This window comes from Balearica regulorum, chromosome 6, assembly GCF_011004875.1.
Source record: "Balearica regulorum gibbericeps isolate bBalReg1 chromosome 6, bBalReg1.pri, whole genome shotgun sequence".
Lineage (NCBI taxonomy): Eukaryota > Metazoa > Chordata > Aves > Gruiformes > Gruidae > Balearica > Balearica regulorum.
In genome coordinates this window covers 5,217,798-5,245,064 of record NC_046189.1, presented here as the reverse complement: position 1 = coordinate 5,245,064, position 27,267 = coordinate 5,217,798, and the positions used below count along the sequence as shown (strand labels likewise).

Genomic DNA, 27,267 nt, shown 5'->3' with positions numbered 1-27,267 from the left:
AAATAGCCAGGTGCATCTTAACCAAGATACAAAATGGTCAAAGAACAGCTGCTGAAGAGACTCATGAGGCCCTGGCACATGCCATCTAGAAAATATTAAGAGTATTTTGAAGCACGCACTGGCTCATATTCAGCACCCAGAAGCTATTTTAAGTGCTCAGTGGAGACAAGCTAGTGTTATTAGGGCACTTTTCTTCCAAGAGACAACAATACATTTTGAGCCAAATAATCCCATCAGAGGGCTTTGTAAACACTTAAATCAGATGAAGTGGCTGTGATGATCTCATGTTAGGAAAGATTCAGAGGCTGAGCTAAGGCAGGTTTTCTTACAGCACCTGCAAAGAAAGTCAAGCTATTCGCTGGGCAGTTTTGGTGCTGTGCCGATCACAAACAAGCAGCTTCCAGAGAGAATCTCTGGAGTCAGAGGAACTGTCTATTGGCACAGGGCAGCTGGTTCAAGAAGAAAATCTTGAGCCAGAGCCTTCAAGATAAGTTTTTTCACCTTATTGAGCAGCAAAACCATAGCTAGATAAGCTATGGTGGAAATACAACCCTTGCTTCCTGGCAGAATAGCAGCCTCAGACCCAAGAGGAAAGGGTTCCAGTCCTTCTCTGGCCTTGGCCTCACATCACCTCTCTGTCTCAGTTTCACCCAGCCTAATGTCTTTTACAAAGCATTTTGAGACCCACGGACAAGTATTCGAAGAAACAGATAATACTATTATTACCCAATGCTATGGCTCTTTATTATTTGAAGGCATAGACAGTCACAATGAACACCCTAAATCAGAAAGATGGGAAGAAATGTGGCAACAGAAGAGGAGGAAATTGGATTATGACAGTGACAGAGAGAAGAGCAGTACATGGCAGGGATTTGGAGACCTTGGGAAGCACTCTGACATCAGCATGATGCTCTCAGTAAAGAAAATTGTGAAAGAGCCTGATAAGAGTCAGCCAAAACTGTTTTATTTTGTAAAATATTTCAAGCCACCTTTTCCCTCCTGTTTTTGAAAGCTTAGCTGTACAGCACAGCGAGGCTTGACCAACAAGGAACTGTAAGTCCTGTGTGCTGCTCTGAATACAGCGACACGAAAAAAGCAGAGAGTGAAGGGAGCCTAAATATAGTTCAGAAGGCTCCCACCTCTCCGTACTCAGGTTCAAACTCCACATCCAGCTCAGGTCAGTGATTTTCAGTCAGCATTTAGCCGCTAGCAGAAATAAGGCTGTTTCACAACCACCAAAGCTTAGGGTAGAAATGATCATAGCTGACGAGAAACCAGGTATAAATAAAATTCTTCCAGTGAACTCCCTAAAAAGAGTTTTCCATTGCCTGCACTTTATTAAGTTACAGCCCAGTGATATTTAGCCAATTTTTAATCTCCCAAACCACTGACTGTAGGATCCTCAGCTGGGAGAAATGAAACGTTGATCTACCCCACATCATGATCCAACCCTGAGTTTACAGATGAACATAAAACCATGGAATTGGCTTCAATTTTTGTCTCAAGAAAATAAGCACTTTTCTCACTATATATAATACACTATTTTTGCTTAGAAAAGAGATTTCTAAAACTAAATACATCAAAGATACAGTCTCCCCCTCCCATCCCCTTCGTCTCCCCCCACCCCCCAGTGCAGGAGCAATGGTGACACAGAAGCAAGAGCAGAGGCAGAGAGGATGCTAAAGCTAAGCTAACTTGGCAGAAAATACGTTACACCTGAAGCAACACACATGCAATAACCAAGGATCTCAAGGAAACAAACATGCTCATATTCTTGAAACTAGAGAAAAATGTTCATCTACTCTTTCAACAACTATTTTTGTTTCGAGTGCGCTCTTGGCATGAATTCCATACAAAGCCTTTGATCAGTACCAAGAAAATTACAGTTGTGATCCAAAAAAAGGAATGAAATGAAGTACCAATAAGCCTCCCAAACAACGTACAACTGCCAGCCTCTCATGGTACCTCTGTGATTTGCAGAATGCAAGTGACTGAGGGCACTGGGGCAAATATTCAACAAACTCATCTTTTTCTTACACTAATCCATAACATTGGCAAGTTTCACTTACCTGTCAAGTTCTTCAAGCCAAGTTCCCTGAGTCCAAAGTTACCATCCTTTCTGTAGTTAAGAAATATCGCCAAAGCATATCGCTCTTCATAGAGTTTGGTCCCACGAATGATGCGCAGGTTCTCCAATGGCAGGTATTCAAACTGATTCAAAGCCACCAAAACATAGCCTGTGACTTCTCGGATAGACTGAAAGACAAAAATTAAACAAACACATTAAATATGGTCCATTTTTAAGTGTTCTGAATATCTCATACAGTGGATGTTTTAGCATAAGATGCTGGTACCCAAGGAAAAAAAAAACCACACACACACACAAAAACAATTTTGGAAAACAAATTCTGTTTCAACTTATTGATTTTAACCACATTTCTGTTTCAATTTAACTGAGTTTATTAGAGATACTGGTTGGAATACTAGAAAATAAAGAGGTAGCCATTCTTTTCAGTTTTATTAAACTTGAGCAGAAATTCACAGTAAGTATTAGAGATGCACAAAAGGATGACTTCACACAACTCAAAGCAGAGAGCAGGTCAAAAGCCTCTGCAGGACAGTTCACATAAGACCGTCTGTCTGCAAGTAACTCTCTGTTGTACGGTATATTCTAGGGTGAGACCGAAGGCACACAACATCAGGTAAGAGAGACACCTATGGAAGAGCTCACTATTGGTGAGCTACTATTGGATGGCAGAAATGGGGAACAGGCTTGGAAGAGTAAATAAAGACAAAGCACAGATGTATTAACACTCCCTTTTGTACTTCTAAATGAAATAAATTCACCGAACATTCGCAAAGAATTCAACTTCAAGTTTCATTTGGAAGTACTGGAACCATATATGTTACATATCCCAGACCTGGATCGAAATTGGTATCAAAACCTTTAGCAAAATGATTGCTGCATCTTTGGGTTGGCTTAAATCTTTCTTTGCTTTAGATGAACTACTCAATAGCCCTCCTGCTCCTACTCAGGAATCAATTGCCTGGGTTGTAAAGGACAAAAAAGACCCCAAAGCCCAGTAACTAAAAACAGTTTTTCAAAGGCCAAAAGATTAATGGAACTAAGATGTTTTCAGAAAGAAAAAAAAAGTTTAAAAGTATGCTTTTCTAGAAAACAAAGTTCATTCTAATCAATTCAAATAAACAGCCTAGAAATCTGCAAATGCTTTTGAAAAGAGTTGTTTAAACACTCGCGTAGAGCCCCACCATCCTTAGCTAGACTTCACACAGGCTGAGGGATGCTCCTGCCCAGAGCTGCTCCCAGTAATAGGACCTCCATGTTGGAAAGGGTCTCTCAAATACCGTTTTCAAATCTCACCTAATTCCATGCCTGCAACCACTATATATGTGTATATTTGTGTGTGTGTGTGTATATATTTAATGGACAGAAATTGATATAACTACTTGTGTGCTTAAGTGGATGCATGCACTTTTTTCTTCCCTTTGGCAAAGTCAATACCTTAAACAATACACAGAAAGAAAAATTCTCCTTAGGATAACGTGCACAGACTATAACTAACTTGATGGGGACTTCAGTCAATACCGTAATAAAAACAAACAGGCAAACAATAGCAGGCCTCGAATTAAATGAGTTGTGTATGTATCATTAATGGAGAAAGGCAACATGGATTTGCAGCACAAAGGACAGGCTTTTCCTTTGCTGGTTCAGCACTGTTACCATGATTTCATATATAAATATGCAAGAGCCTTTTAATTAGGTTTATAAAAGCTCATAAGATTATTAACAAGCATGGCAGTATACATAAGGAAGGATTTATATGCCACAAATTCTAGGCACTAGCTGTCCTTCCAAAGTCAGACGTCTGTACTCAGCTGAAGCTGCTAAAAAAGCTCTGGAGCTATTTCAAGACTTGCTTGGCATCTAAACAGAGCACAGTGTCATTACAGGTCTTTGATGAGAATCCAGTGAGTTGAGCTAGGTTGAGAAGTACAGTTCAGTAGCTCAATATTAAATGTAGAGCTGCATTATACCCTGGGACACTGATTCCATTATAATCAGAAGCTTTCCAGCACTTTCACGATAGCTCTTTGCTTTCAGACATTTCAGCTTAGCCAGTTTGGTCAGGAATTTGTTTTTTATCATATGCAAAAAATTTCCTGAAGCTGGCTTTCTTAGCCTTTCTTCAGAATTTATTATACTCATGGCTTCACTTTCTCCACTGATATTCTAGGGATACTCTGATTGCTCTAATTAATTTAAAGGGATGTTTAACTTGGAATTGAGTTGAAAAAAAAATAAAAGCAGTTCCAAAAGTGCATCTGACCAAGTCCTCCCTGCCAGCTTTTGTCACTTATAACCATGTTTTCTATTTTTAGGGGATGTCTTATTTACTGCCATACAGCAAGTTCACCTGAAAGAGCCCTAATTTAGCATGGCACTGAAATTACACACACACACACACACCAGCAAATCTTCATTCCAAAATTTAAACTTTAAAACAAAAAGGAGAAAAGGACAAGGTTTTTTTGCTGAGAATTGTGAACTGTCACCTCTAATACAGAACCCTTGGTACTTTGTTTGGTTTATCTGACTGAAATGACAAATTATGGCAAGTATTTTGACAAGTCAGAGAGTCCTTTCCAGTCTCGTGGCTTCCAACACTTATTTACTTGCTAGAGAAACTGCCATGTTAATCCTCACAAAACAAAATTATGAAAATAAACCTAAGGGTTTCTCATTTCCTAGAACGTAGGAATCTGACTGACCAAATCTAGTGGTCTGTTATATTAATTTGGGGTTTTATTTTATAAATCAAATTTTAATGAAAAAGGCAGGGCAACAACACGTTTTGCAGCCTGGTGTGTTTTCTGATTGGTCCAGCTTGAAAAAACATACTGGGAGTGCAGCAGGCAGCTCAGGTTTCGGCTGCTGCTGGCCAACGCTGTCACTTTGCCAGTCACTGCTACTTTTGATGTGATTCTTACTGAAAATGGACACCTGCCTGCTTGGAGTTCACTCCAAGCCCAGTTGGAGTCACTGCAAAGATGCCTGTTGTCTTCCATGCAGCCTCAGAAATCCTCATGCCAGACAGGATCTGCCAGCCTGATCTCCCCCTCTGCAACTCATGCCAAAGCTAGGCATGATTTGAACCTCTCATCCTTTGTATACAAGGCTGAGCGCTTTCCTGTTCAGGTATCCTGAACTCAGGAGCAAGCTCAAGTATCCTGCTGCTCTATTTGAGCTGCTTTTGCTTCAACATTGATCTGTGCCCCACCAAGAAGGTGGAGTGACTCACATCAGTGGTAGTTTGTGTGTCACCTTGTAGTTTGATTCTCCTGCTAGGGCTGGAGGTTCGTGCAGAAATACATTTCTCATGAGTCTGTCCCTCAGGGAAGGAAAAAAAAAAAAAAAGAGACAAGCATGCAAATAACTATATTTTTTTCCCCCATAACCTACAACGGGAATAGAAAGAGGCAGATTAATCATCAACAGACTTAAAGCTAAAAGTTTCTGGCGGGGAAAACCAAATGAATTCTGGCAATCTCCAATCTTGATTGTGATTTTGCGGGACTCCCCCCTAACCCCATTACAGCCTTATTTTGACTGGGAATTCCTGGCCGGCGTGATCTTGCCTTTCCTGGTCACCGTTCCAGCTCCTGAGACATGACCTGTTATGTGAAGAAGCCATCGAGTGAGGCAGCCACAGGCTCAGGCTCCCATAGCACTTTGGGTTCTGGCAGCAGGAATGACCGTATAGATTTGCATGAGGAAAAGGCTGAAACTCAGAGGCTCCCTGTCACAAAGGGACAAGGTACACTGTTCATCGAGCCTGGCCATTCAAAAGCAAAGTAGATGAGGAGACACCTCTAAGATTTCAAGAGCCAAAGATGTCTGCTCCTCTGACTGGACCTGTTAAGTATCAGATCCCGAAATAAGAAAGGGCATGCATCTAGCAGGGAATTAAAAAAGAAGTTGGAGGAGAGAGGGAAGTATGAAACCTTGACAAATCTAAAGCCTCACAAGCTGCTTTAAAACCACACCAAGCCACAGGATTCAAGTCTGATATCTTTACCAGAGAAAAGCTCTTCGGAGAGGAGATGAGTACTTGTGCTCCACAGCTTGCTGTCCCTAAGGCCCGGCACTGCCCTGCACCCCAAAAACAGGCATGATAGCCTATAAACCAGTCTCCTAACAGCCTCTACTATCCCCAGCATAGCCATTTTTTTGTTTTTAAACCTAAAACCACATTACTCTTTGATGACAACAGACCCAGTCAAGGCCGTATGTCCCGAAACTCCAGGCGCTGCCCCGCCCTGGGTGGCTGCTGTGCCTGAGGGGGCTGCCACAACATGGCGGCCACAGCTCCCCTCAGCTGTGCTTGGCAGCTGCTTCGGAGGGTGCGAGTGGGCATGCGCAGGGCGAACAGAGAAACGGGGTCCCAAAATGACACCGAAAATAAGAGGGTTCTTTTCAGAGGTTCTTTTTTCAGGTGATGAACTGTAAAACCGAGCTCTAGACAACCCGTTCCCTTAATTACAACTAATTAGCTGAGCACAGGTAAAGCGTTTTAAGTTCCCAGCAGCAAAGCCAGAATTATCCTGTCATTTGGGAATAAAAGACAAGATTGTTCCTTGCCATCATAAATCGTCCTTCGGCTCAAGTCAAACGAATCCAAGTGAAACGGAGCAAAATAACAGTGAAAACTTCATCATTCTGCCCAGAACCACAGATCAATGAACAATTAGGGAAGGTGATGTTTCTCATAACACTACCAAGTCGTCTTAACATCTATCGGGGAAGGTTAGGCTGTGGCTAAGGCGCTGAAGAGAGCTATATTATGGGTTTTTATTTCAGCTGCAGACGCATTATTTATCCAGTCGCTGAACCAGATATGGTAAAGCCCTTGCCCATCTGACCAGACACACGTCCCCGCCATGGAAGTTGGAGCAATCGCAACCTGCTGCAGAGATCAGCTCATTCTTGTGGGACCCCACACAATTAATTAGCTTTTAGGTTAATTTTCCCCGTTTCCATAAAAGCTAAGTACGTTTTGAGTCTGCTTTGATCTCACTTCAAAAGTGCCAGTAAACACAAGCGCAGGAGATGAGGTTCACCTGAAGAATGAGTGTGTCTAATTCATAAACATTTTAAAAAAAAGACACAAAGAATATATACTGAGTATATTTCTCAGACTGGGAAGAGTCTGGGGAGGCACAGGGGTTTCTTCTTCCACCACAAGGAGGGAAATAAAAAGGCAAAGAACTTTAAATTAGATAAACATAGGGAATAAGCCAAGTGGACACTTTTCATCCCATCTGTTGCAAATACAGTAATTTCTATTTTCAGGGAATATCCATTTCACGAGGCAGCAGCAAGGCTCCTCACGCAGCTCAGCTGCCAGCAGATAACAGGCGTCTCCTGACTCTGATCCAAGAAGCCAGGCTGACCCTCCAACGTGAACTGTGCACTTTGTCACGTTATATTAAATCCTAAGAAAGTTAGATTTCTAAGTGATACAAAGGGGAAAATATTTCTCAAGTGCATCATCCTTTTTTCCACCTTAACAAAGGTTAACATGCCACAGCAAAGTCATGATTAAAATAACAAACGTGAATAGTCGTCACCACATCATCTTCAGAAGCTTTTTCACATCTCAAGTTGACTTGAACAGAGCATTTCATATTTTGCTTTTTGATCAATTAAAAGGTATGCATTTATATCTGCTTAGAACTGTGCAACATCCAGCTGGCCAAATTTGTTTCCTGTTATTATTTTGAGGAAAAACCACAACACAGCAAAGACAACACTTGCTTAACTTTAAACAATTTCTCAGGGCAATCGTAATATCCACCTTCACAAAATTCGGTCTGGCACATTCGTGCATGTGCTGGCAACCGAAAACACCATCAATTAATTTTCATTATTTGCTCATACATTTCCACCCATGCAATGCAATGCATCTTTCATTGTCATAATTAAAAAATTAGCATTTACTGAATAACCACAAAGCGGCCTTGCCTCTAAGCAGCTACGGCACTTACAATGCTAACTCTAAGGGAAATGCTAATATCCAAACTGTGGAAATAACTAGCCTATTGCAATTTATGGAGCTCAATTAGCAGTTCCATGCATTGCTCATTAATGGTTATGAATTTTTAGTGACATGATAAACTGAAATTTTCAAAGGAGTTCAGGAGAAGTATTTATGGGATTCAGGCACATGACTGTTGCCAGCTTCTCTCAAAGCCCCATCCATAACCATGAGAAATACGTAGCACATACTGACACTTCTCGTGTCTAAGAGCACGCTCCATTTAGAGACAACATCAAAGCTAACCCAGAGCACGCATGTAAGGAATTTTGTTCCGCAACGAGCTCGTGTCTTGTCTCCTTCCACATTGCGCATCCTTCAGTTACGTCAACACTTGTGAAACTGTGATGTTAAGCCCTTCTGAGCATCAGCGGTTTTTCAGATATGCTGTACAAGCTTCAATAAAAATCCCTCAAGTTTGCATGCACTGATCAATATCAGAACATAGATTGTGAAAAACATTTTTCTGGTGCCTGATCCAGAAGCAGGTGGCGTATCGTGACTAGAGTTGCCTTGGCAGCTGCAAAGAATTTATTGTCCCAAACACTAAAGTTGCAGGTTAGATTAAAATTTGTTACCAAAAAAAGAGGAACTTCTGGTAGTCTTCCAGTTTGCTTTAAGGTGTATTACAGGCAAAAAGGAAGGGCTTGGATGTAATTTTGTTAAAGCTGTACCTGAGGAGCCTTGCGCTGCTGCATGGCTGCAGAATCAAACTGTGATTCAGTTATTTAAGACAGCTGGTGGAAACTTTAAATCATACTCTTGTCCTCACAGACATCTAGTCGTCTTTGGTAATATGCTTACAAAATATTAACGAGATCCTGAGCAGCAGATCAATGGATTGAACATAGCATTCGATTTCCTCAAATTTAAAGTAGCAGTCAGTTAGATGCATCTTTTGTTAAAGCTGTTGGAAATTTGTAAGTGAAGATTTTGCCACATAATTTATAGAACGCACCTTGGGAGTTGTTGAACTAAAGCTTTGTTTTCAGAATGGTTGATCTTTACATTTCCTTATTCCAAGAGTGGGACTTTTTATACATTAAAATAGGAGAATTAGCTATGTAGTTATTTATTTACCAAGTTTGATGTAGGAATCACACTGTTGCATACATGAGGCAAATTAGGCTGCGTCTGAGCTAATATACGTTACAGGAGTGTCTAGGGAGGGCTTGGAGGCAAAACAAATCCCAGTCTAGAATCCATTAAACTGCTGATCAATGCCCAAATCTGGCATTTGGAAAGGAAGTCACATAAATAACATGTAAGTGATGGTGATGGACAAAAACATGGAGAGCCTTTGAAATGCGTGTCTTACAAAGTATTGCTGGGAAAGCAATCTGGGATGTGAAAAATAAAATGATAATAAACAAAATAAATAATAATAAACAAAATATAATAATAAAAATAAAATAACAATAAAAATAATAAAATGACATGGGAACATTAAATAGAAATAATAGGTAAATAAGAGGACTGAGAAAAAACCTCTTTTGCTTTCAAATTTTGAAATACAGTTTCTAAGGATGTATTCAAGTATTCTTCCTGTTGACTGAGTTAGATTTAAGCTCAGGTGTCAGCTTGCACCATGTGTCTATGCCTACTTTTCAGTTAAAAATATCATCTGAATAGAGAAACTGATCAGGCTTACATCAATATCTGAGAGTCTTCTCAACATTTTCTGTCTAAAACATAATTCCTCTGTTTGTGTATCTGCTTAGGACATATCTAACTTCCAGATACACAGGCTGCCTGAGCGCACACAATAAATCCTAAGCTGTTTATGTTGAGCGATGTTACGACCTAGACAAAGTCTCCGCTCTGTAACAACCCAATCTTCACAGCTAACATCTTTCTGTCCTGAGGAAAGCTATGGATGACTACATATTTAGCAAGTCAATAAGAATTTTGACATTATATCTGTAATACCTGATTGGCCTTCAACATATTTGCAGAGTGGTTTCCAGGGGAGTTTGTTGTATCATCTCCCAGGGGAAAACTTAGTCATAAATTAGATCGGAAAGACTAAAATGAGAGCATTATGCTGTTACAAAATGCTTTACCATTTGGGCTGTTTAGTAGTAGCTACATTTTGCAAAAACTGAAAGCACATCAGCTTATAGCTGCCCAGTTACGGAATTTCCAACAAGGGAGATTGATGCCTTTTGCTTTCTCTGCTTTTGGGAGCTTCAGTCAAGTAAATCACGGATTCTTTCCAAGCAACATAAAATTGCACAAACTGCTACTTCATAAACAAAATAATATCAACACTTCGGAAGGATTTTGGTAAAGTAATAGCCATGAGAAAATACATTCCCTTTTATCAATTTGTCTTAGACAGCCGTAGCCTCTGAGAAGCTGTGAGTACAGTCAAGGGCCTCGGGACGCTTCCACCAGGAAAGACAAAGCGAGGGCTGTCTTATCAAACCCATGCCTGAAACTGCTTCAGGGAGGCAGCACTGGTCAGCAGCATGAGCACTGGATTGGGATGTCTGCGTTATCAGCTTTGACATTTCTGTTTTGTAGAAAGACTCTATAGTCCTCAGAGCAGAGGTGCTTTCCTAACAACACAAGAAGCCTTGACCTCAGTCATTACCTTCGCTGCACAATGCTTCACGGTCATATTTACACAAAATGCCAACTGCACTGCCACAGGCATCCTGAGATGTCAGTGAACGGAATCAAGTTGGTATATTTATTTTGGCAAAACAAGACATCATCTACAAAACAAAAAAGCATTTGGTTCCTCATTGTTTTTCTTATTTGTGACACTCTAAATCCCCATGACATTTTTCATAGAATCATAGACTGGCTTGGGTTGGAAGGGACCTCAAAGCCCATCTGGTTCCAACCCCCCTGCCACAGGCAGGGACACCCTCCACTAGAGCAGGTTGCCCAAAGCCTCATCCAGCCTGGTCTTAAACACTGCCAGGGAGGGGGCATCCACAGCTTCTCTGGGCAACCTGTGCCAGGGCCTCACCACTCTAACAGTAAAGAATTTCTTTCTAACATCTGATCTCAATCGACCCTCCTTCAGCTTAAACCCATTCCCCCTTGTCCTGTCACTACACTCCCTGATAAACAGTCCCTCTCCATCTTTCCTGTAGCCCCTTCAGGTACTGGTAAGCTGCAATTAGATCTCCCCGGAGCCTCCTTTTCTCCAGGCTGAACAATCCCAACTCTCTCAGCCTGTCCTCACAGGAGAGGTGCGCTCCAGCCCTCTGATCAGCTTCGTGGCCTCCTCTGGACTCTCTCCAACAGCTCCATGTCTCTCCTGTACTGGGGCCCCCAGAGCTGGACGCAGTACTGCAGGTGGGGTCTCACCAGAGCAGAGTAGAGGGGCAGGATCCCCTCCCTCGACCTGCTGGTCACACCTCTTTTGATGCAGCCGTGGACATGGTTGGCTTTTGATGTAGCCCAGGACACAGTTTGCTTGTGTCTAAGCTGAACTAAGTCTTGGGAGGCTGGTTGCTTGGTCCTCCAGATCAGAAGTCAAATGGAAGAACACACCTGACAAATGCAGTGCAGGCTGTAACAGGGTGCCCACACTGCTGTAAGCAAGCTGCCTGTGAAGATCCTAAGAATGTTTTGTGGGCATTTAACAGTAGAAGATTTTATTTGTTCATACAATATACGATGAGTAGCAGGCTTGTATATTAGACGTTGTGATTTCTTTTTTCCTAGTGCACAGCCAGGTTAGTTGGTATGAATTACTGGCAAGTCTGTAGTTAGCCACACAAATTAAATGCGTTTATTAAAATTTCTCTACCATCTACTGTGGAAGCAGTGGGAGCCCTTGGTTGGCATGATTCCCACTCCTCAGAGCAATGCAGAATGAATTAAACATCCCAGAGATCTGGTACAGAGGTAGAGCTGAACAACAGGACTGTTATATTTTTCTATTCAAACTGCAGGTGAAGGTGTCAGGCCACTCCTGAAAGCAAAAGGCTGGTTCTATTTCTGAACACAGGAACTGACTACACATAGTGAAATTGTGTTAACCTTGCCAAATTTCAGCTAAACAACCTCAGTCTGGGCTTTTGGTTTTTTGCAAGAAGCAACAGCTGGCTATCCAATTCTGAAAAAGCAGTTATCTTATTTTTGGAGAAATTTGCTTTCCTTTCGCAAGAAAATACTTTCTTAAAAACACACTATCAGTTTGTTTCATATGTGCAACAACCACTCTTTAATGAGTATTTTAAATGCATTTCCTGGGAGGAACCGACTTTATTGGCACTCTAGGACATTTTTGCACACATCAATTAGTGAATATTGGAGGAGTTGTTGACTGTTTGTCTGGTTTCATTGAAGAGGAGAATCTTCATCCAAATACTGGATTTTAGCAACTCTTATTTCTAGCTGAGCATATACAAATATGTGATCTGAGCTCAACATCACATCTACCTATTGAAACTATTTCAGACTTTGTAACTCTAATCTCTTCAAGAATAGAAACCCCAGAGAGATTCATTAATCGCTGGCTTTTGATTAGGTTTATTTCCATTAAGATAAAAAGTGAAGAGGCTTCTTGTTGTTTTTAAAGCTGCGTTTTTGTTTTGTTTATCTAAAAGCTGGAGAATAGCTCTGTTATTCAGGCTTTAATAGATTGTTAAAGTCTCCTTCAAGGATAGATCCGCAATTTATAAGATGTGAGCAATTAGTAAATGCATCTGATTTTCAAATTCAGGGGTATTATTTAGGAAGGACACGTAAACTCCAGAGTTTGAGATTATGCGTGGTGCCACCAACCAGGAAAACAACCTCTAATCTGCAGTGACTGAACTAATCATAAGAGAAGATTTTTGTCTGCATTAATTCCACTACTTTTCTTCAAGGGGGCACGTTAAAAATGTCTCCCACTCATTACATGTTCTTTGTGGTTCCTGAACCAAGCTAGATGCACAATCTTACAGGAACTGGGAGCTTTTCTAATCATGTCCAGAATAACCAAACACCTTAAATATACCATTGTTCCCACATGCAATTATTGAAACAATGAACAAATTGTGGTTCCCTCAAGGGTCACAAACATCATCTTTTTTTGTTTAAATTATAGGTGAGTTTATGGAGGGGGGTGTTGGAAAAGTTCTACGTAAAATTATTTATCTTTTCCAGGAATAGGACTAGAAAAAGTAGTTTGCTTTTGATATAAAAATTCTAAAAACCTTAAGAACTAAGAGTCCAGAAGAAATGGCAATTTTATGAAAGGAAAAGATGGGGAACAGGGCAAGAAATCAGAGAGGAAAGGGGAACTGCTCGTGATCAGGAGCAGAGAAGGACAGAATGCGTCTTTTCTAATGCAAGGCAGATTCAGGCAGTCATCATTCTAGCATTATCTAATTTCTGAATGCTTGAGTTTGCAATCTTACTGCTTTATTTTTATATCATTTTGTTCTTTTTTTAGGGGAAGCATGGCAGGAAAAGTGTAATACTCTGTACAAGATATAATTTCCTTCAATACTTATCACCAGCAAATGATTGGACAAGCAATCTGTTGCCAATGGCTTAATTAGAGGAAACCTCTATATTTAATAATGTTCCTTAATGTACTGAACCACACACAATAGCTTGTTGAAGTAGAAAAAGCAGAGTGGTTATTGTCACAGCTAAGGATGGAAGAAAGGTTCAGTCATTAAAGTCATCACAGAAACAATGTTATTAACTATACAGGAAAAATCTCAAAGGAGTTCCCAGCTGATTGACAATGATAAAATAATGCAGCAAGCTAAAAAAGAGCCTTCTCTCCTCACCTGTTTTTATTAATACCCTTATTACCTTTCCCTGAAAGACAGCTTTTCAAGAGCTATTATTGTACTTAATGCTAAATAAAATTAACCATGACAGATTTTGAATTATGTCTTCTGAATCCCTAAATGGAGGGCACTCACCAGTGCATCCCTCAGCTGGGATGTGCCCTTCAGCAGGAGCAGTCCAGCAGCCAGACCCCCAAAGCCTCACGATCCACTTGTGACCCTGAGCACCGCACCCAAGTGAGCCGGGCTGTATCCCAAAACTACAGAAACAGCAAAGTCTGGGCTGAGTGGGCTGAACTTGTCCTCCTTAACCTCACTGACCACCTTGGGAACGTATCCTGCCTCGGAAAGAGGACCCAAGGGGTAGAGTGGTCATCCAAGACCAGGCTTTAGCATACCCAGCAGCGATTTCTCTTCCAGCAAAGGCCTTCTCTGCCCAAAGTTGGCAGCCAGCTGTCGGCTTGGTAGCAGCCTTGAAAACGTGTCTGTCATTCGATATTTGGGGACACAGGGAAAGAAAAGATGTCTCCAGAGGGGGAGAAGAGGGAGCACTCAAGGACCCAACTACATCAGAAGGCCAGCAGTGGTATTTCATAGATATTAATTACTTTACAGTCTGTAAACTATACAGAAAGTGCCAGCTGCTGTGAGCTAGTACCATCAAAGGTCAGATTATCATGAAATCATTACAGGAGAGGCTGCTTTTACTTAGTATGTAATTGCTGAGCCTAAGCACACCCTATGTAGCCAATATGAAAATGAATTATTTAAATACTCTTAACAAATAGTATTACCATTTTAATTATACTAGTATTAAGTTAACTCAAAAAAGTGCCTGAGGATTTTGCAGGATTAAGTTTTGCCACTCTGAAGTTTTCAGAAATTTCTTACCTTCTGCATGACATATGTGTGCTTATATATATTGCTTTTGTATGTATTTACAAATATGCATATATGCAAAAAAAAAAAAAAAAAGTGTGTGTGCTTGTATTCCTGCAGGATTTCTTGTCTTTGGGTATTCTGGGTGTCTAAAAATGCAATCCTTAGGTAGTTTCCTCACTCAACTGCATGTTGCTGTGAGACAAGAGAAATATCCTGGCTAAAATGTCAGTTTTTTTCTCAGCTGAGCAAAACCAGTTCTCATTCTCACAGCACCCAGCCTGACTTTAGGGCTCAATCAGCAGGTATAATATCAGGTTAAAGTTACAGACATTTCTGGCTCCAAAAGACTTTTATTTTTAGTTTTTACCCAATTCTCTTCTATTTGTAGCAACCAGTGCTTTTGAGAGTGAGTTGGAAAAACAGAAGATGGTAGGTCAGGGGTATTTTACTCCTGGAGATGCAGCAAACGGTCAGTACACGCAGTGTCAGCCCCCCGTATCCATGCACGCCATTTCCTGAAGTACCACATGTTTCCAGACGTTGCACCCAGACAACTACTGTCTCCATATTGCTCCACAGCCTGTTCGCCCAATAATTTTTCTCCTCCCTCTTTTCTTACATTTTCTTTCGAGCAGTGAGAAATTGTGCTGTGCATCACTTGTATATTCTAGTAGTAGTATCATCATCTTCCTTTTCTGCCCTATTAAACTGTCTATCTCAACCCACAAATTTTACTTTTTTTTTTTTTTTTTCCTCCTTTTCGATTCTCTCCCCCATCCCACTGTGGGGTGTACGGGGGTGAGCAAACGGCTGTGTGGTTGTTTTAGCTGCCGGCCGGGTTAAACCACGACAAGCGATCTGACTCACAGATGCAGGAAGATATTTACAGTATTTTTCCTGATGGGTTTCCATGGATGACTGACCTTTCAGCTGAATACTTTAGCATCCTACTTTGCCAATGTCTGTTACAGTACTTTCCTATCCCTGTTTGACCCTGCCAGTCCATGAATATTTGATACTAAATTAAAGCATTACAAACCAAGGGATAAATTCTATCCAGGATGCAACCCTCGCGGATCTTAATTACATTTGCCGGTGCGAATGTTAAAGTCCTGTCATTGAGAGCGCTTTGGACTTTGGCTTCTGTTGAACCAGAGCTTGAGAAAGAAGGGAACTGTCACCTGCCCAAGCTTGCTCAAAAGAAGAAGGTTTTTATTTTACTTGACATTTGCCTGTGTGCTGGCGCTGTCCTTTACTTCAAACTACTCCCAAGTATTGGCAGCAATTAATATACCATCTGAGGTTTTGTTTTGCTACACTAAACAAGCCAAGCTCAGCTCTTCTAGTCTCCCCTTCTTTTAGCAGCTCTCTATTCCCTGCTACCAGCCCGGTAGTTCACCTCTCTGCTTCTCCGTTCCCCAAGAGAGGATTTAGCAAGTTTTCCTTTGCCTTCCTAAAATTTCCAGCATTTTTCCCTCTCTTGTCCATTTAGGCTGTAAGCTGTTCAGAAAAGGGAAAGGTCTGTGTCATACGATGTCCTTACACTGCACAATAGAATTCTTAACCGAAATGAAGTTGAAAAATCAAGAGTAAACCACAAATTACCAGCAGTTACAGACAAATGGCCACGATCTTTGCAAGTTAATGCTTAGAGTTCAGTGAAAAGAGCTGAAAAGTTGCTGTTCCATATAAGCATTTCATTCAAATTAAAATAGAGCCAATGACAACACCTGCACGCCCTGTTCTACAAATCGCAGCAATCCTGCCATTTCCAGTGGAGGTTCATTGGTCTATCCATCTGGTCTTTCCAACAGTTCACGTTGGGCTCACGTGAAGCCCAAAGACTAAGGTTAATCTGTCTCACCAGCACCTTAAAACCAGCGGGCGCTCCCTAAAGAGAAAATTACAGGCCTGGCACTCCGATGGCTTTACCTTACTAGAGTATTATCAAAACAGTACAAATGGCTGCACGGGACTTCAATAACCCAAATGACCTGATCCACAGCAAACTTCAGGGAACAAAGAACTGACCCCCTGGCTCTCGACAGAGCACCATGGTCTGAGGGACAGTATCTGCTGGAGAAACTGAACTATCACAGCCTTTGACATCCTCACTGCAAATATTAGACTGAAGGTACAGGTGTGAGACGAGGATATGGAAGGCACTAGAGGCTCATTCTCATGTCACTTCACATTCTGGGGTTTCCAACAACAAGGCAAACTGTATCTTCCTTTTCTGCCAGAGTCAAAGTTAACTCACGAGACACTTACAAATTAACACGTGTCCTTTGCTTTGGCTGTTCTTGATGAGATTTATAAGTAAAGCTGAATCAATTAAAACAGACAAAACTCTTACAAAGCATGCCTCTAAACCAGAATTCCATCATTCCCCTCAAGGGGCCAAGAAGTGGGGGGAGATACCCGAGGCCAAATTTACCTAATTGTTCCACAAGAAATCCTTATGTTTAATCACGGGCTGCTTCAAAGGAACTCCCAGTAGTTTTAATTAATTCTCTTCATGCTACGTCCTTTCATGGAACTGAAAATATTCCCCCACTCTTATCTTCACTAGCAAGCCATCACTTTTGGCACTGCAGGACACCTGAGGAAGGAGACCAGTAAGAGTCGACGATGGGATTGCCCACGCGTGCGCATGTGTGCCTGCGAAGGGCAGGGCTACAGAACGGGTGGCCAGAGAGGTCTGCCTGCTTACACGGCTCCTCATAGCAGGTATTTTCTTTCTAGGAAAGTTACCTGTACTGGCAACACTGAATGTGTATTTCAATATTAGCAATTATGTGACATGCTGACTAGAAGGAAGTATTTCCCTCTCAGAGAAGCAAACAGGCTCAGGGCTGATCAGGAACTCCCTTTTGTGTCCCCAGAGGCTTTGCTGTGCTTACCACAGCTGTAGGCAGCTCCCTCATGATAACATCCACCTTCCTCAGCGGAGGTTTAGTCTCGGTTCAGGCGGGAAGACAAAGAACCATGTTAAGACCAGCTACAGCCAGGGGACTTCAGCTGGGGTTTTTACTGAGAAAAGACTGGAACTGAAACTCCAGCACTTTGGGATGGAGGCACATATGTGTGGGCATGGACTGGAAAAACTTAGCCTCGCTCTGTAAGCTAAAGCATGTGCTTAAATGCTTACTAATTCTGCCTTTAAGAATGTGCTCCAAACCATGCAAAGTCATGAGCCTGTCCCTGCTCTGCGAAGTACATAACCACATGCAGCTGCTGCTGTCGTAACGCAGATGGAAATGTCTTCCTTTCTGCCTCAGGATGTCCTCCCTGGGTGATGTCAGTGTGTCAAACTCCATCACCCTTTCCAAGCTAACAGCATTTTGAAGGGAAAATGGTTTAGTCAGAAGAGCATCTTTGGGTAAAAAGTTTCTGACACCTTTCTCTGAAGCTACACTTCATGCAAAACTCTACCTGGCTCCTATTTTGGAGGCCAACGTCTCAGAACACTGCCATGGTGCAGACATTTGGGTTTAGTGCTTTCTTGTCTTGTCATGTTTCCTGCTTTGTTAAGAAGAAATTCTTGGTGTAACCCTTGAATGAGTTTAGATGGCAGCCCTGGCTTCAGGCATGGAGCTTCCCAAGTCTCCCACCTCCAGAATCGGACTTACCTAGTGCTAGAGAACTATTGTCTTACTGAAAACTAATAGCACAGTGCATTGTGGTGAGCCATAACCAAATAGGCTGCACCTGAAGCAGATAGGGATGGATGATGAAGTTTTGCTATGGGACAAGGTTTTCCTAGATTATCAGAGCCACAAGCTCTGCCTTGAAGGCTTGTTCAGAGCCTAACTACAGTATGACCAGCTCCAGAAATTACTGAGCACTCAGCTCTCTAAACATCCTAATCACTAAGAGACAACACTGGTAGATGACTGGGGTGCTGCATTGCCCTCTGGCTCCTTGGCTCCCTATGCTTACCCTAGTCAGTGTGTTTCTGAATTTTTTTGAGACAAACTACAGATTGTGGGAACTGTCAGAGGAGGTTTAGCAAGTGCCAACGCACACTCGAGAAAGATAGCGTTACCCCAGGCACGTGTCTTCATCTTTTACAGTTACTGACTTCCTTTCCTAGGTCCTGCTTTTCCAACCATTAGTAGGAATCTCTCTGGCAGCTGCTGAAGAGCTGATCGTGCATGGGGCGGCCAAATATTCTTCCTTCTTTTCATGTTCTGATGGAACTTTTCTTCTCGAACCATGACACTTGGCTAATCAGCATCATTTACATTTCCAGATATATATAACACTTGCTATTTCTGACGCACAGCTAAGAAAGTAATTCTGTATGAAAGCTACTTACGTACACGAGAAATTTCAGCACAAGAAAGACAGAGGTAGGGAAAGAGCGTTGCCTTCTAGGTGGGCAAAAACACTGACATGACAAATCTTTCCCCTTAATCAACTTATTTACCTTCTTGAAAGCTCATGATGACAAACTACCTGAACTGGAGCGGCTTGGGAGCTGATATCCCTCAGCGTCCGCTGCAGTAAATTATTGCCTGGCTCTGCTGATGGAGATAGAGAGAGGTGATAGCATTCCATAACAAAGGATAAATGGTAATACCCACCATTTCTTTCTACTCTGCAAAGAAGCTGCTAGTACAGAGTGCTTAGATTAGGAAGTCAGAGCTATTAAAATAAAATGGCTTTCTCCCTTTTTTTATTTTCTCCCTAAGGTGAACAATGGCTATAAAAGAACCATATATTTCCTAATAAATACTAAGCCGTGCTAGAATCAGATAACTGAGTTTATGCTAAGTTCTAAAATGCATTTTTTGGCAACAAATAGTCATTCAGATATCAATAAACATTGTGCACTTTATCATCATCCTGCTGCGTTTTCAGCTGGCAAAAGAGCTGTTTATGTTATGTGTCTTCAATTCCCAATTTCTCAGTATCCCGCTGCTGCTATTCCCGCCCTCATCTCAGAGATGACTTCCAAGGTGCACGTGTGTTTCCACCGAGACGGCTCTGCTCCTTTGTACTTTCCTGTTTATCACTCAGCAGATAAGCTTCTGGTCTCCACGTCACAGACGCAGGCTGGGGACGAAGTTTGGGAGAAGATGAACAGTTCCTACTGTCCTGAAAATAGTTCATATATCTAGTGGTAACTCCATGGTGTGGTTCCACTGTGGTAGCTATGTGTTTAATTATGCACTCCAGAAGGACACAGCCATTAGCATATGCATGAAATGCAGTACACAGCCTTTTACTAGACATCTGTAACTACTGCAAGGCATGAAACATGGTTCAGGGAGTGGGGCACAAGAGAAGGAGGAGGTTATGCCAATGCAGTATCAAAGAGGGAAATGGAGACAGAGCCAGCAAGTGAGATCCCTCCAGCCTGCAATGAGATCAGCACAATAAATAGGATGCCATGAAAATGTTGATTAGAAGCAGTGCAGAGCTCCTGCCATCCGCGGTTCCTGCACGGGAAATAATTCCCTGAGCAGCCAACATGTCGACCAGCTCTCATCCCTGACCCCTCGTGAGCTGAAGGGGCTGTGTTTGACACTGGCTGGTACCAGTACAGGTCCTGCACAGTCAGGTAACCACAGGCATTATTGGATTTTTTCACTTGGCTAGATATTATTAGAACAGCATAAAGTGCTGTTGCTTCGATCTTTTATCATAATCATAATTCTTTTATCTGAAAAGCCTCAGGTCCAAGGCATTTCAGCTATAGCTAGTTTTGTGGCATTGGCCTTTTCCCCTTCTCTTGAAGCCTGTTTGTAAGTGAACATCACTTCACAAGCTGCACACAGAGCTACAATGTTGGCTCTAACACAGCCCTACAAACTTGAAAGTTAGGATCAGGGCTGCCCACGGCTGGGTTTGCAAGTCACACCTAACACCCCACAGTCTGGTAGTACGTGGCTGTAACCACAAGGACAGGCCGTCTTAGGAGCCAGAAATATGAAATTACTAACAGCACTTACCATTTACTTGCTAGGCAGGTACGAAATCACAAGGACCCTCTACACAGAGCAAAGCAGAAAGCAACACCGAAGCAAATGTCAGTGATGCTGTCACCACGGACATGGCTACATTCAACTCCTAAGTGCTCTAGATTCAGACAACTCTTAGTTAAACTTGCAAGTTCCCAATTTCAGCAGATACTGTGCTTGTTTATTAGGTTCTATGACGCAACATACAACTCCTACCCTTCTCTGAGTTTGTTAAAAGGAGACCAAGTAACAGGTACACACAACCCTTGAATACTTAAGAAACCTGTCTGTAAAGGGACCGGGAGAGGGAGACAGAACTAAAGAAACAGCAAGTTTGTCCACCCATTTATCTTCTCCTTCCTCATATTGAAGCCAGAAGCCAACATGTACTGGGAGCAAGCTGACTCAAGATGCTTTATGATTTTGACCTCCAGCTTGGAATGAAATTCAAGCAGTGGGGACACCACGCTAATGATGCAGGAATATTAAACCCATAAACCGAATCTCCTTGGACAATGAGGATCAGTAATCCTGGAAAAATACTGAAAACAGATGTGGATGACTCAAGTCAGGGCATTGAACAATTGACAGTCTTGGTGATGACAAGGTTACATGATGGAGATCATCCAACTCTTTTTCCAGATGCTTCAGACAGCAGAAGGCTGGAGAAGCAAGGCAGGACCAGGAGGAAGAAGACTCTGAAGGCAACAGGCCCCTGCCTTGAGCACGCCCTGGAGTGGTGAAGGGACAGTGGCCGGACACGCTTTCAGTCCCCCGGGTCCTGATGAATCATATGCCAGCGCGCCCACAGAATAAAGCCTGGGACAGGACTGGCCCCAGGAACCAGCGTGTCCCCAACCCTACGCTTAACGCTGCAGGCGCAGTGGGGAAAGGTAAAACCACCACGGCTAAAGATGGCACAACATGATAATGCAACATTTTACACAAGTTGAGGGCAGAGGCAGAGAAGGCGCCAACTCTGATGCCAAAACGTCAGCGCAATAACGAAATGATTACTTCCAGCATATGTCTGGCACTTCCATTCCTCAAATGCTAGATTTACTTGGATACATTTAAAATGCGTTGACTATAAAAGATGTCAGTGTGATTGACTGACCAGAAAAATGTAAATAAGAGAGCCCTAAATTGCATCATTTGGGTAAATATGTATTTATACAGTTTGGAAAGAAAAGCCTTGTTATTCAACTGTTGGACAGCAGCAGCGACACAGGAGCTGTTCTGGTTTATAATGCAAATCATGTAATTTGGGACACACATTATGTGTATTAAAAATGCAAAGTAAGATCCATGTGAAATGCTGTTAATTTGCAGTAGCCACTTTTCAAAGTATAATTTCTCAGGCATTTACATATTTTTTCAGTAAAAAAAATAAATTAAACAGCATTTAGAACATTTGCCATATCTCATTTGTTGGATCAAGATACTTTTGAGCTACAGAAACATAAAAATGGCAATAGAAACTGGTAAATCACTAATTTCCTTCTTTTTTTTAATCAAATATAAATTAAATATAGGAGTCTCATATTTCTAATAGGCCAAACATTTTTAATTACAAACAATCTGATCTCAATTGAATTATATGATCTTCTTTGCCAACTCCCGGCCCCTGTCAGAGTATTTACGCTGACAAAACAGAGGCACAGAGCATCCAGCACTGAGAAACCCCAATTTGACGCGGAGTTGTGCTCTGCAGGTCAGCCCCACACAAGCTGGGCCTCAAGCAGGGATCCGGACGGACGAAGGACCAGTTTTGACCTCCCGAATAGGAGACTCCAGCTAGCCCTAGCAGGAATCGTGTAACTGCTCCAAACCTTTGCTGTAATTCTGCATGTTTTTGCTCCGTTTCTCCCCTCTCCACGTACCCTGTTGAAGGAACTTCAAGGACAGTGGTCAGGAAGCGCACGCATCCATGATGCACGGTAGTTGCACATTTTTCCTACGGTTACCTCAAGAACCTCTGAGCCTTTCCATGCCAGGGACACCCCCCTCTGCTGTGCCTCCTAGAGAGGTGGCTGTCTTCTCCCTTCCTACTGAATTAGCAGATTTACTTCCTAAATTTGCAGATCCTTAAAAATATCACAAAGATTCTTCTTGGGGATCCAGAGGATCACTCTGTGCTTCTCCTTGCAATGTCGGCTTTGCTAGGCTGCCCTCCCTTGTCTCAGGAGCGAGCCTGAAGTTGGGATGTGTTCCCCAAGCAAGGCAGCTTGCTGGCTACAGCGTGGGAAGGAGAATCCAGAGAAAATGAAGGACGAGTAAGTGAAAATAGTATGCTTCCACTGCAATGCCACTCCAGGCCACATGCTATTTAGGGATGTAATTTTGCATTGCCACAAAATGCAAAAACAATTCACTATGTATAAAGTTAGAAACAGAGCTTTTATTTTCAGGTATTTTTCTTTGCTTTAGTTTTGCTAGAATTGCTCACTACTGCCCATCTGAACAAGGTGGCACTGGGCCTTGGGCAGCTCTCGGCTGTAAGCATCCTTCCTCTCTCACAAAAATTAAAGGGCTGTGACTGCCCGGTCCCTCCCTGCAAGCACAAGAAGCCGGGGGCTAGTGGTTCTCCTGCGTGATACTAGTTCCCACACACAAGCTAGAGCATGGAAATAGGATCTTTGGGTCTGAGCCCTAATCCCAGCTCTGCTGCAACAGAGTCAGCGCGCAACCCAAGGCAAGCCATTTTGGCGTGTGCCCCAATTGCTCGCTCTCTAATCCAAACCCCGTCGTACGCACTGGGGAGTGAGCAAATCCACAGGCTTTAACAGCATTTGGGTCATGCCCAGTAATACTTGGTAGCACTCCTGGAGGTTATCGCATAGAAAGTATTATTTAAACCTAGCTACTTTATTATTTTCCCAGCGGCACGTCAAACAATAACCCTTGAAGTGGTGAAGCCAAGCCATAGTCTTTGTCAGATTAACTTTCCTAGAGGCCTTCTAAAATCAATTGCCAATGTTAGCTCTGAAGGACCAGGCAGATAAAAAGCAGTTTCTACACCCCCCCCCCCACCCTTCATTTCAAGTTGCAAAACCAATCCACAGTCCCATTACAAATCAGATCTGAAAAATACTGCTTGATTATTTTTTAAAGAGCTCAAACTAGGTCACCAAAAATAGAGTCTCTAATGGGCTAAATGTGGAAAATGACTGCTCAAAATTAACAAGTTCCTGGGCTCCAGGACTACACAAAAGCTTTTTGAGTAGATTGCTTGCAACTACACAAACTGTATCCTCTGCCACACATGGCAAAAACCCAGCCTGCCAGATGCTAGGCGATCATTTGTGCAAAGTGTAAAGTAGGTTTCAAAAAACCATAAAGGAATTTTTATTCTTAGAAAATAACTCTCCAGCTTCTCTTCTCTTCATTAAGAAGCACTTTATAAACATGGCTCCTGAGGCTGGCCGGCTGGGCCACCGCAAAGCAGAGGCCTGTAGCTCCTGTTGCTGCTTCTCAGGCTTTTCTCAAGCATGTGGCAGCGGCCAGCATTCAACCCCTCGACTGACAGACCCACCAGAAGGTTTCAGTAAGAATAAACCTTCATAGGCAACAACAGGCGACATGGGGCGATTTTGCTGGGTAGCTCTAATCAGAAGTCCCCATTTAATGGTTAGCAAGCCCTGCCGGGCAGCCTGCTGAACGCCACGTGAGAAGTCAGAATGCAGAGGAATATTTGCCTTATTTTCAAAAATAGAATACCCCCACCAGAAATGCCCTCCAGCCAGTGACTGCTAAGACCCAAGCACCGTACATCAGGATGCTACAGAAACACTAGTGAACACTGGTGAGTGGGATTCACCGTGATCTTGTGCTAGCTACTTGGCATCAGTACTCACAGTGTTTCCGTAAGTCGCAGCAATGCATATGCAAACCCTAGGATCTGGAGAATTACAGGAAACACGTTTTGTCTCAGAGTCACCATTTGACCCGCACACACCAAAACCATTGGCTAAACCCTAGAGGAACAAGCAGGTCCAAAGAGTATCTACCTTGGGCATGACACACTGTCACAGTCCCACAATCTCCCAAAACCAAGGAATAGCCATGTCACAGTCCCTCTCCCAAAACCAAGGAATAGCCAGCTCGTCACCTTGACTTCTTGCAATGTTGCCTGGAGCCCCATGCTAAAATCCAGTGTTATTTTCAAGGGAGATAAAGCTATGGGAGCGATCCTGCTCTGGGGACAATCTCTGGCCCCATTTCACTGGTACCTGTGCAATGATGCATGGCACCTGTAGCTCTCCTAAGTTGCTTGTCTCCATCCTAATTGCATTTAATGCAGAAAACTATGATCAGGGTCTTGAAGTTGCTGTGTGTAAATAAGGAAGAAAATGTTACGTACCCCAATTGCTTTGTCCCAAGACCCTTCCATCTTTTGAACAAACATTTCCATGGATAAAAGCGAGTTCTGCTATATCCATGGAAACAGATAGAGAAAAACATCCTTCTGGGAAGTATATACAGGCCTCGATAGTAAACAGATGTGCTCCTGTTTTGGACATGAGTCACCCTCTGCACAAAGCTCGTGCAAAACTGACCAAAGAGAGGGACAGTCTTCCTTTCAGAAGAGACCGGTTCAGACATACGTTTTGGAGACTGTCTAGGGAGCAAACGTCTGCAAGCCAGGAAGTTGAAGTGGTACTTTACAGCCCCACCTTCACCAAATGGTTTGTAAAAACATTTCATCTCTGCCCATTTCTTCTCTGTAATGTGAGGATTTTGCATAACACCCGAGACCCTTGGATAGGGGATGCTTCAGTAGAGGACAGACAGGATCCTGACTCTTCTGCAGCAGCCCGCTGTCACCCATACCAGGGATCTGACTTGGAGGTTTTCAAGGCTGGGTTGGTTTGCTTGAGATCACAAGCAGGGCTAATTTGGTTTGCTGTGCATTTTATTTTTGCTGTACATGCCTACTGGATTGCATCTCTCAGAAATGTCACTTTCCTGCGGACAAACTGACCTTTGAAAAAAGTGAAGCGTTTTAAAAAAAATAAAGTGTATGATTAAAGCCCAGCCGTATGTTGACGAGAACTCCATCTCTTCATATTTTCCACCTACAGAGTGAACACCTTACTGCACTTGTCCTCTTACATTACGCTACATGACATGATAGAACAAGACATCGATAACAACATGATGTGAAGTGTAAAACAAAATGAGAAAGCTCTAAGCATATCTTTCTTTGAAAAGGCTTCTTTTTGCAGAAAGCGCGTATCTCAGGGTACCAAGACTCAGAGCGGTTTCCCACTTCTGGGTAGGTGGCATGAAAACAACCCGGGTAAGCAACCAGTAAAGTGTGGTGCTCTCTGATCTCAGCTCAGGGGCGGTAACAAAGTGGCAGACTTTGGTGATACCCAAGGGTGAGTCCAAACTAACCTGCTTGTTAACAGCCTTGCAGCCGGTCTCCGGGGGACGGGCAAAGAAGGCGGCATGTATCATCTTCTGATGCCTACTGATGGTCTATCTACACGCAACGTCCGTGCTGAATGCGAGGAAGACTGCGGTACAGTGGCCACTGCTGGTACAGGTTTTTCCACCTGGCAGTGGAAAAGGGATGGGGACGTGGGCGGGTGAGACTTGCTTTGGTCTTTTAATAACAGCTGTGAAATGAGAAAGGCACTGAAGATAACATAGTTTCGCTATTGGTTTTAAGGCCCACAACAAAAATTCATGCCAGTTAGCTCACGTTGCACTTTTATTTTTAACGGGTGAATAGAAATACTGTCTTATTAAAACTACGTCAGTATGTTTTACGTTTATATGTTCACACACTTTTTTCTTTAATCCCGTCAGTGCAGTCAGCTGTCTGGGGCTGCATGGTGTGTAGGAGTCTGGACAGACTCCCCACAGCAAACATGAGTGTGGCTTTCCAGTGTGGGCAGCCTACTGCAGAGGTTCACCAAGGGTTATTGTGATACAGTTCCACCAAAAATGTCTGTGGGCTCAACATAGTTTAAACTGGAGGCACTAGTGTCATTTCAGCATACTTGTACGGGTATGTGAATACTGTTTAGCTGGCATTAATTTTCTGTACACGGTCGTAGGAGTTTATACAGGGGGAGATTCATTTTACAGGACCACAGCCTAAAGTCTTTTCAGGCGAGTCGCCCACTGATTTCAGAGAGAGGATTGCTGGCATTTTAAGATATTTGCTGAAAGACCTCTCTGTCTTTATATGAAGCTAATACCTTTTAACGTAGGCTGTGATATCCTTGTTGTCATGTATAGAACATTTTAAGCTTTATAAGCAACAAGAGTTCATGGGCGTGATGCAGCAAGTCTAAGAGAAGGTGGATGGAGGGAATTGGGTGAGGATTCAAATCCTCATTCATTAGGGCAGAGAGGGAGAGAATTGCCCCAATCTCAGCTCCTTCCCTTCTCTCCCTTCAGTCTTTCAAACAGCATTTCCCTTCCCTTAAACAAAAGGACCCCTAGTATCTTGTCTTTAATGGCTTTGCACAAAAGCTGCAGCTTAAAACCGTGATGCAGACTTGTGGCACAGACAAGAGTGGAACCACAGAT

The 27,267-nt window shown here is 42.6% G+C and overlaps 1 protein-coding gene across 7 annotated transcripts in view; it reads right to left on the bottom strand.

Annotated features, from left to right (window-relative positions):
- The window catches only part of ERBB4 (erb-b2 receptor tyrosine kinase 4), a 624,902-nt gene that overhangs the window by 293,263 nt on the left and 304,372 nt on the right, over window positions 1-27,267 (bottom strand). For all 7 annotated transcript variants that reach the window (XM_075756027.1, XM_075756030.1, XM_075756032.1 and 4 more), the window contains exon 3: window positions 2,070-2,256. In XM_075756027.1, coding sequence (XP_075612142.1) covers window positions 2,070-2,256 — 187 coding nt within the window. The remainder of the gene's footprint in view (window positions 1-2,069; window positions 2,257-27,267) is intronic.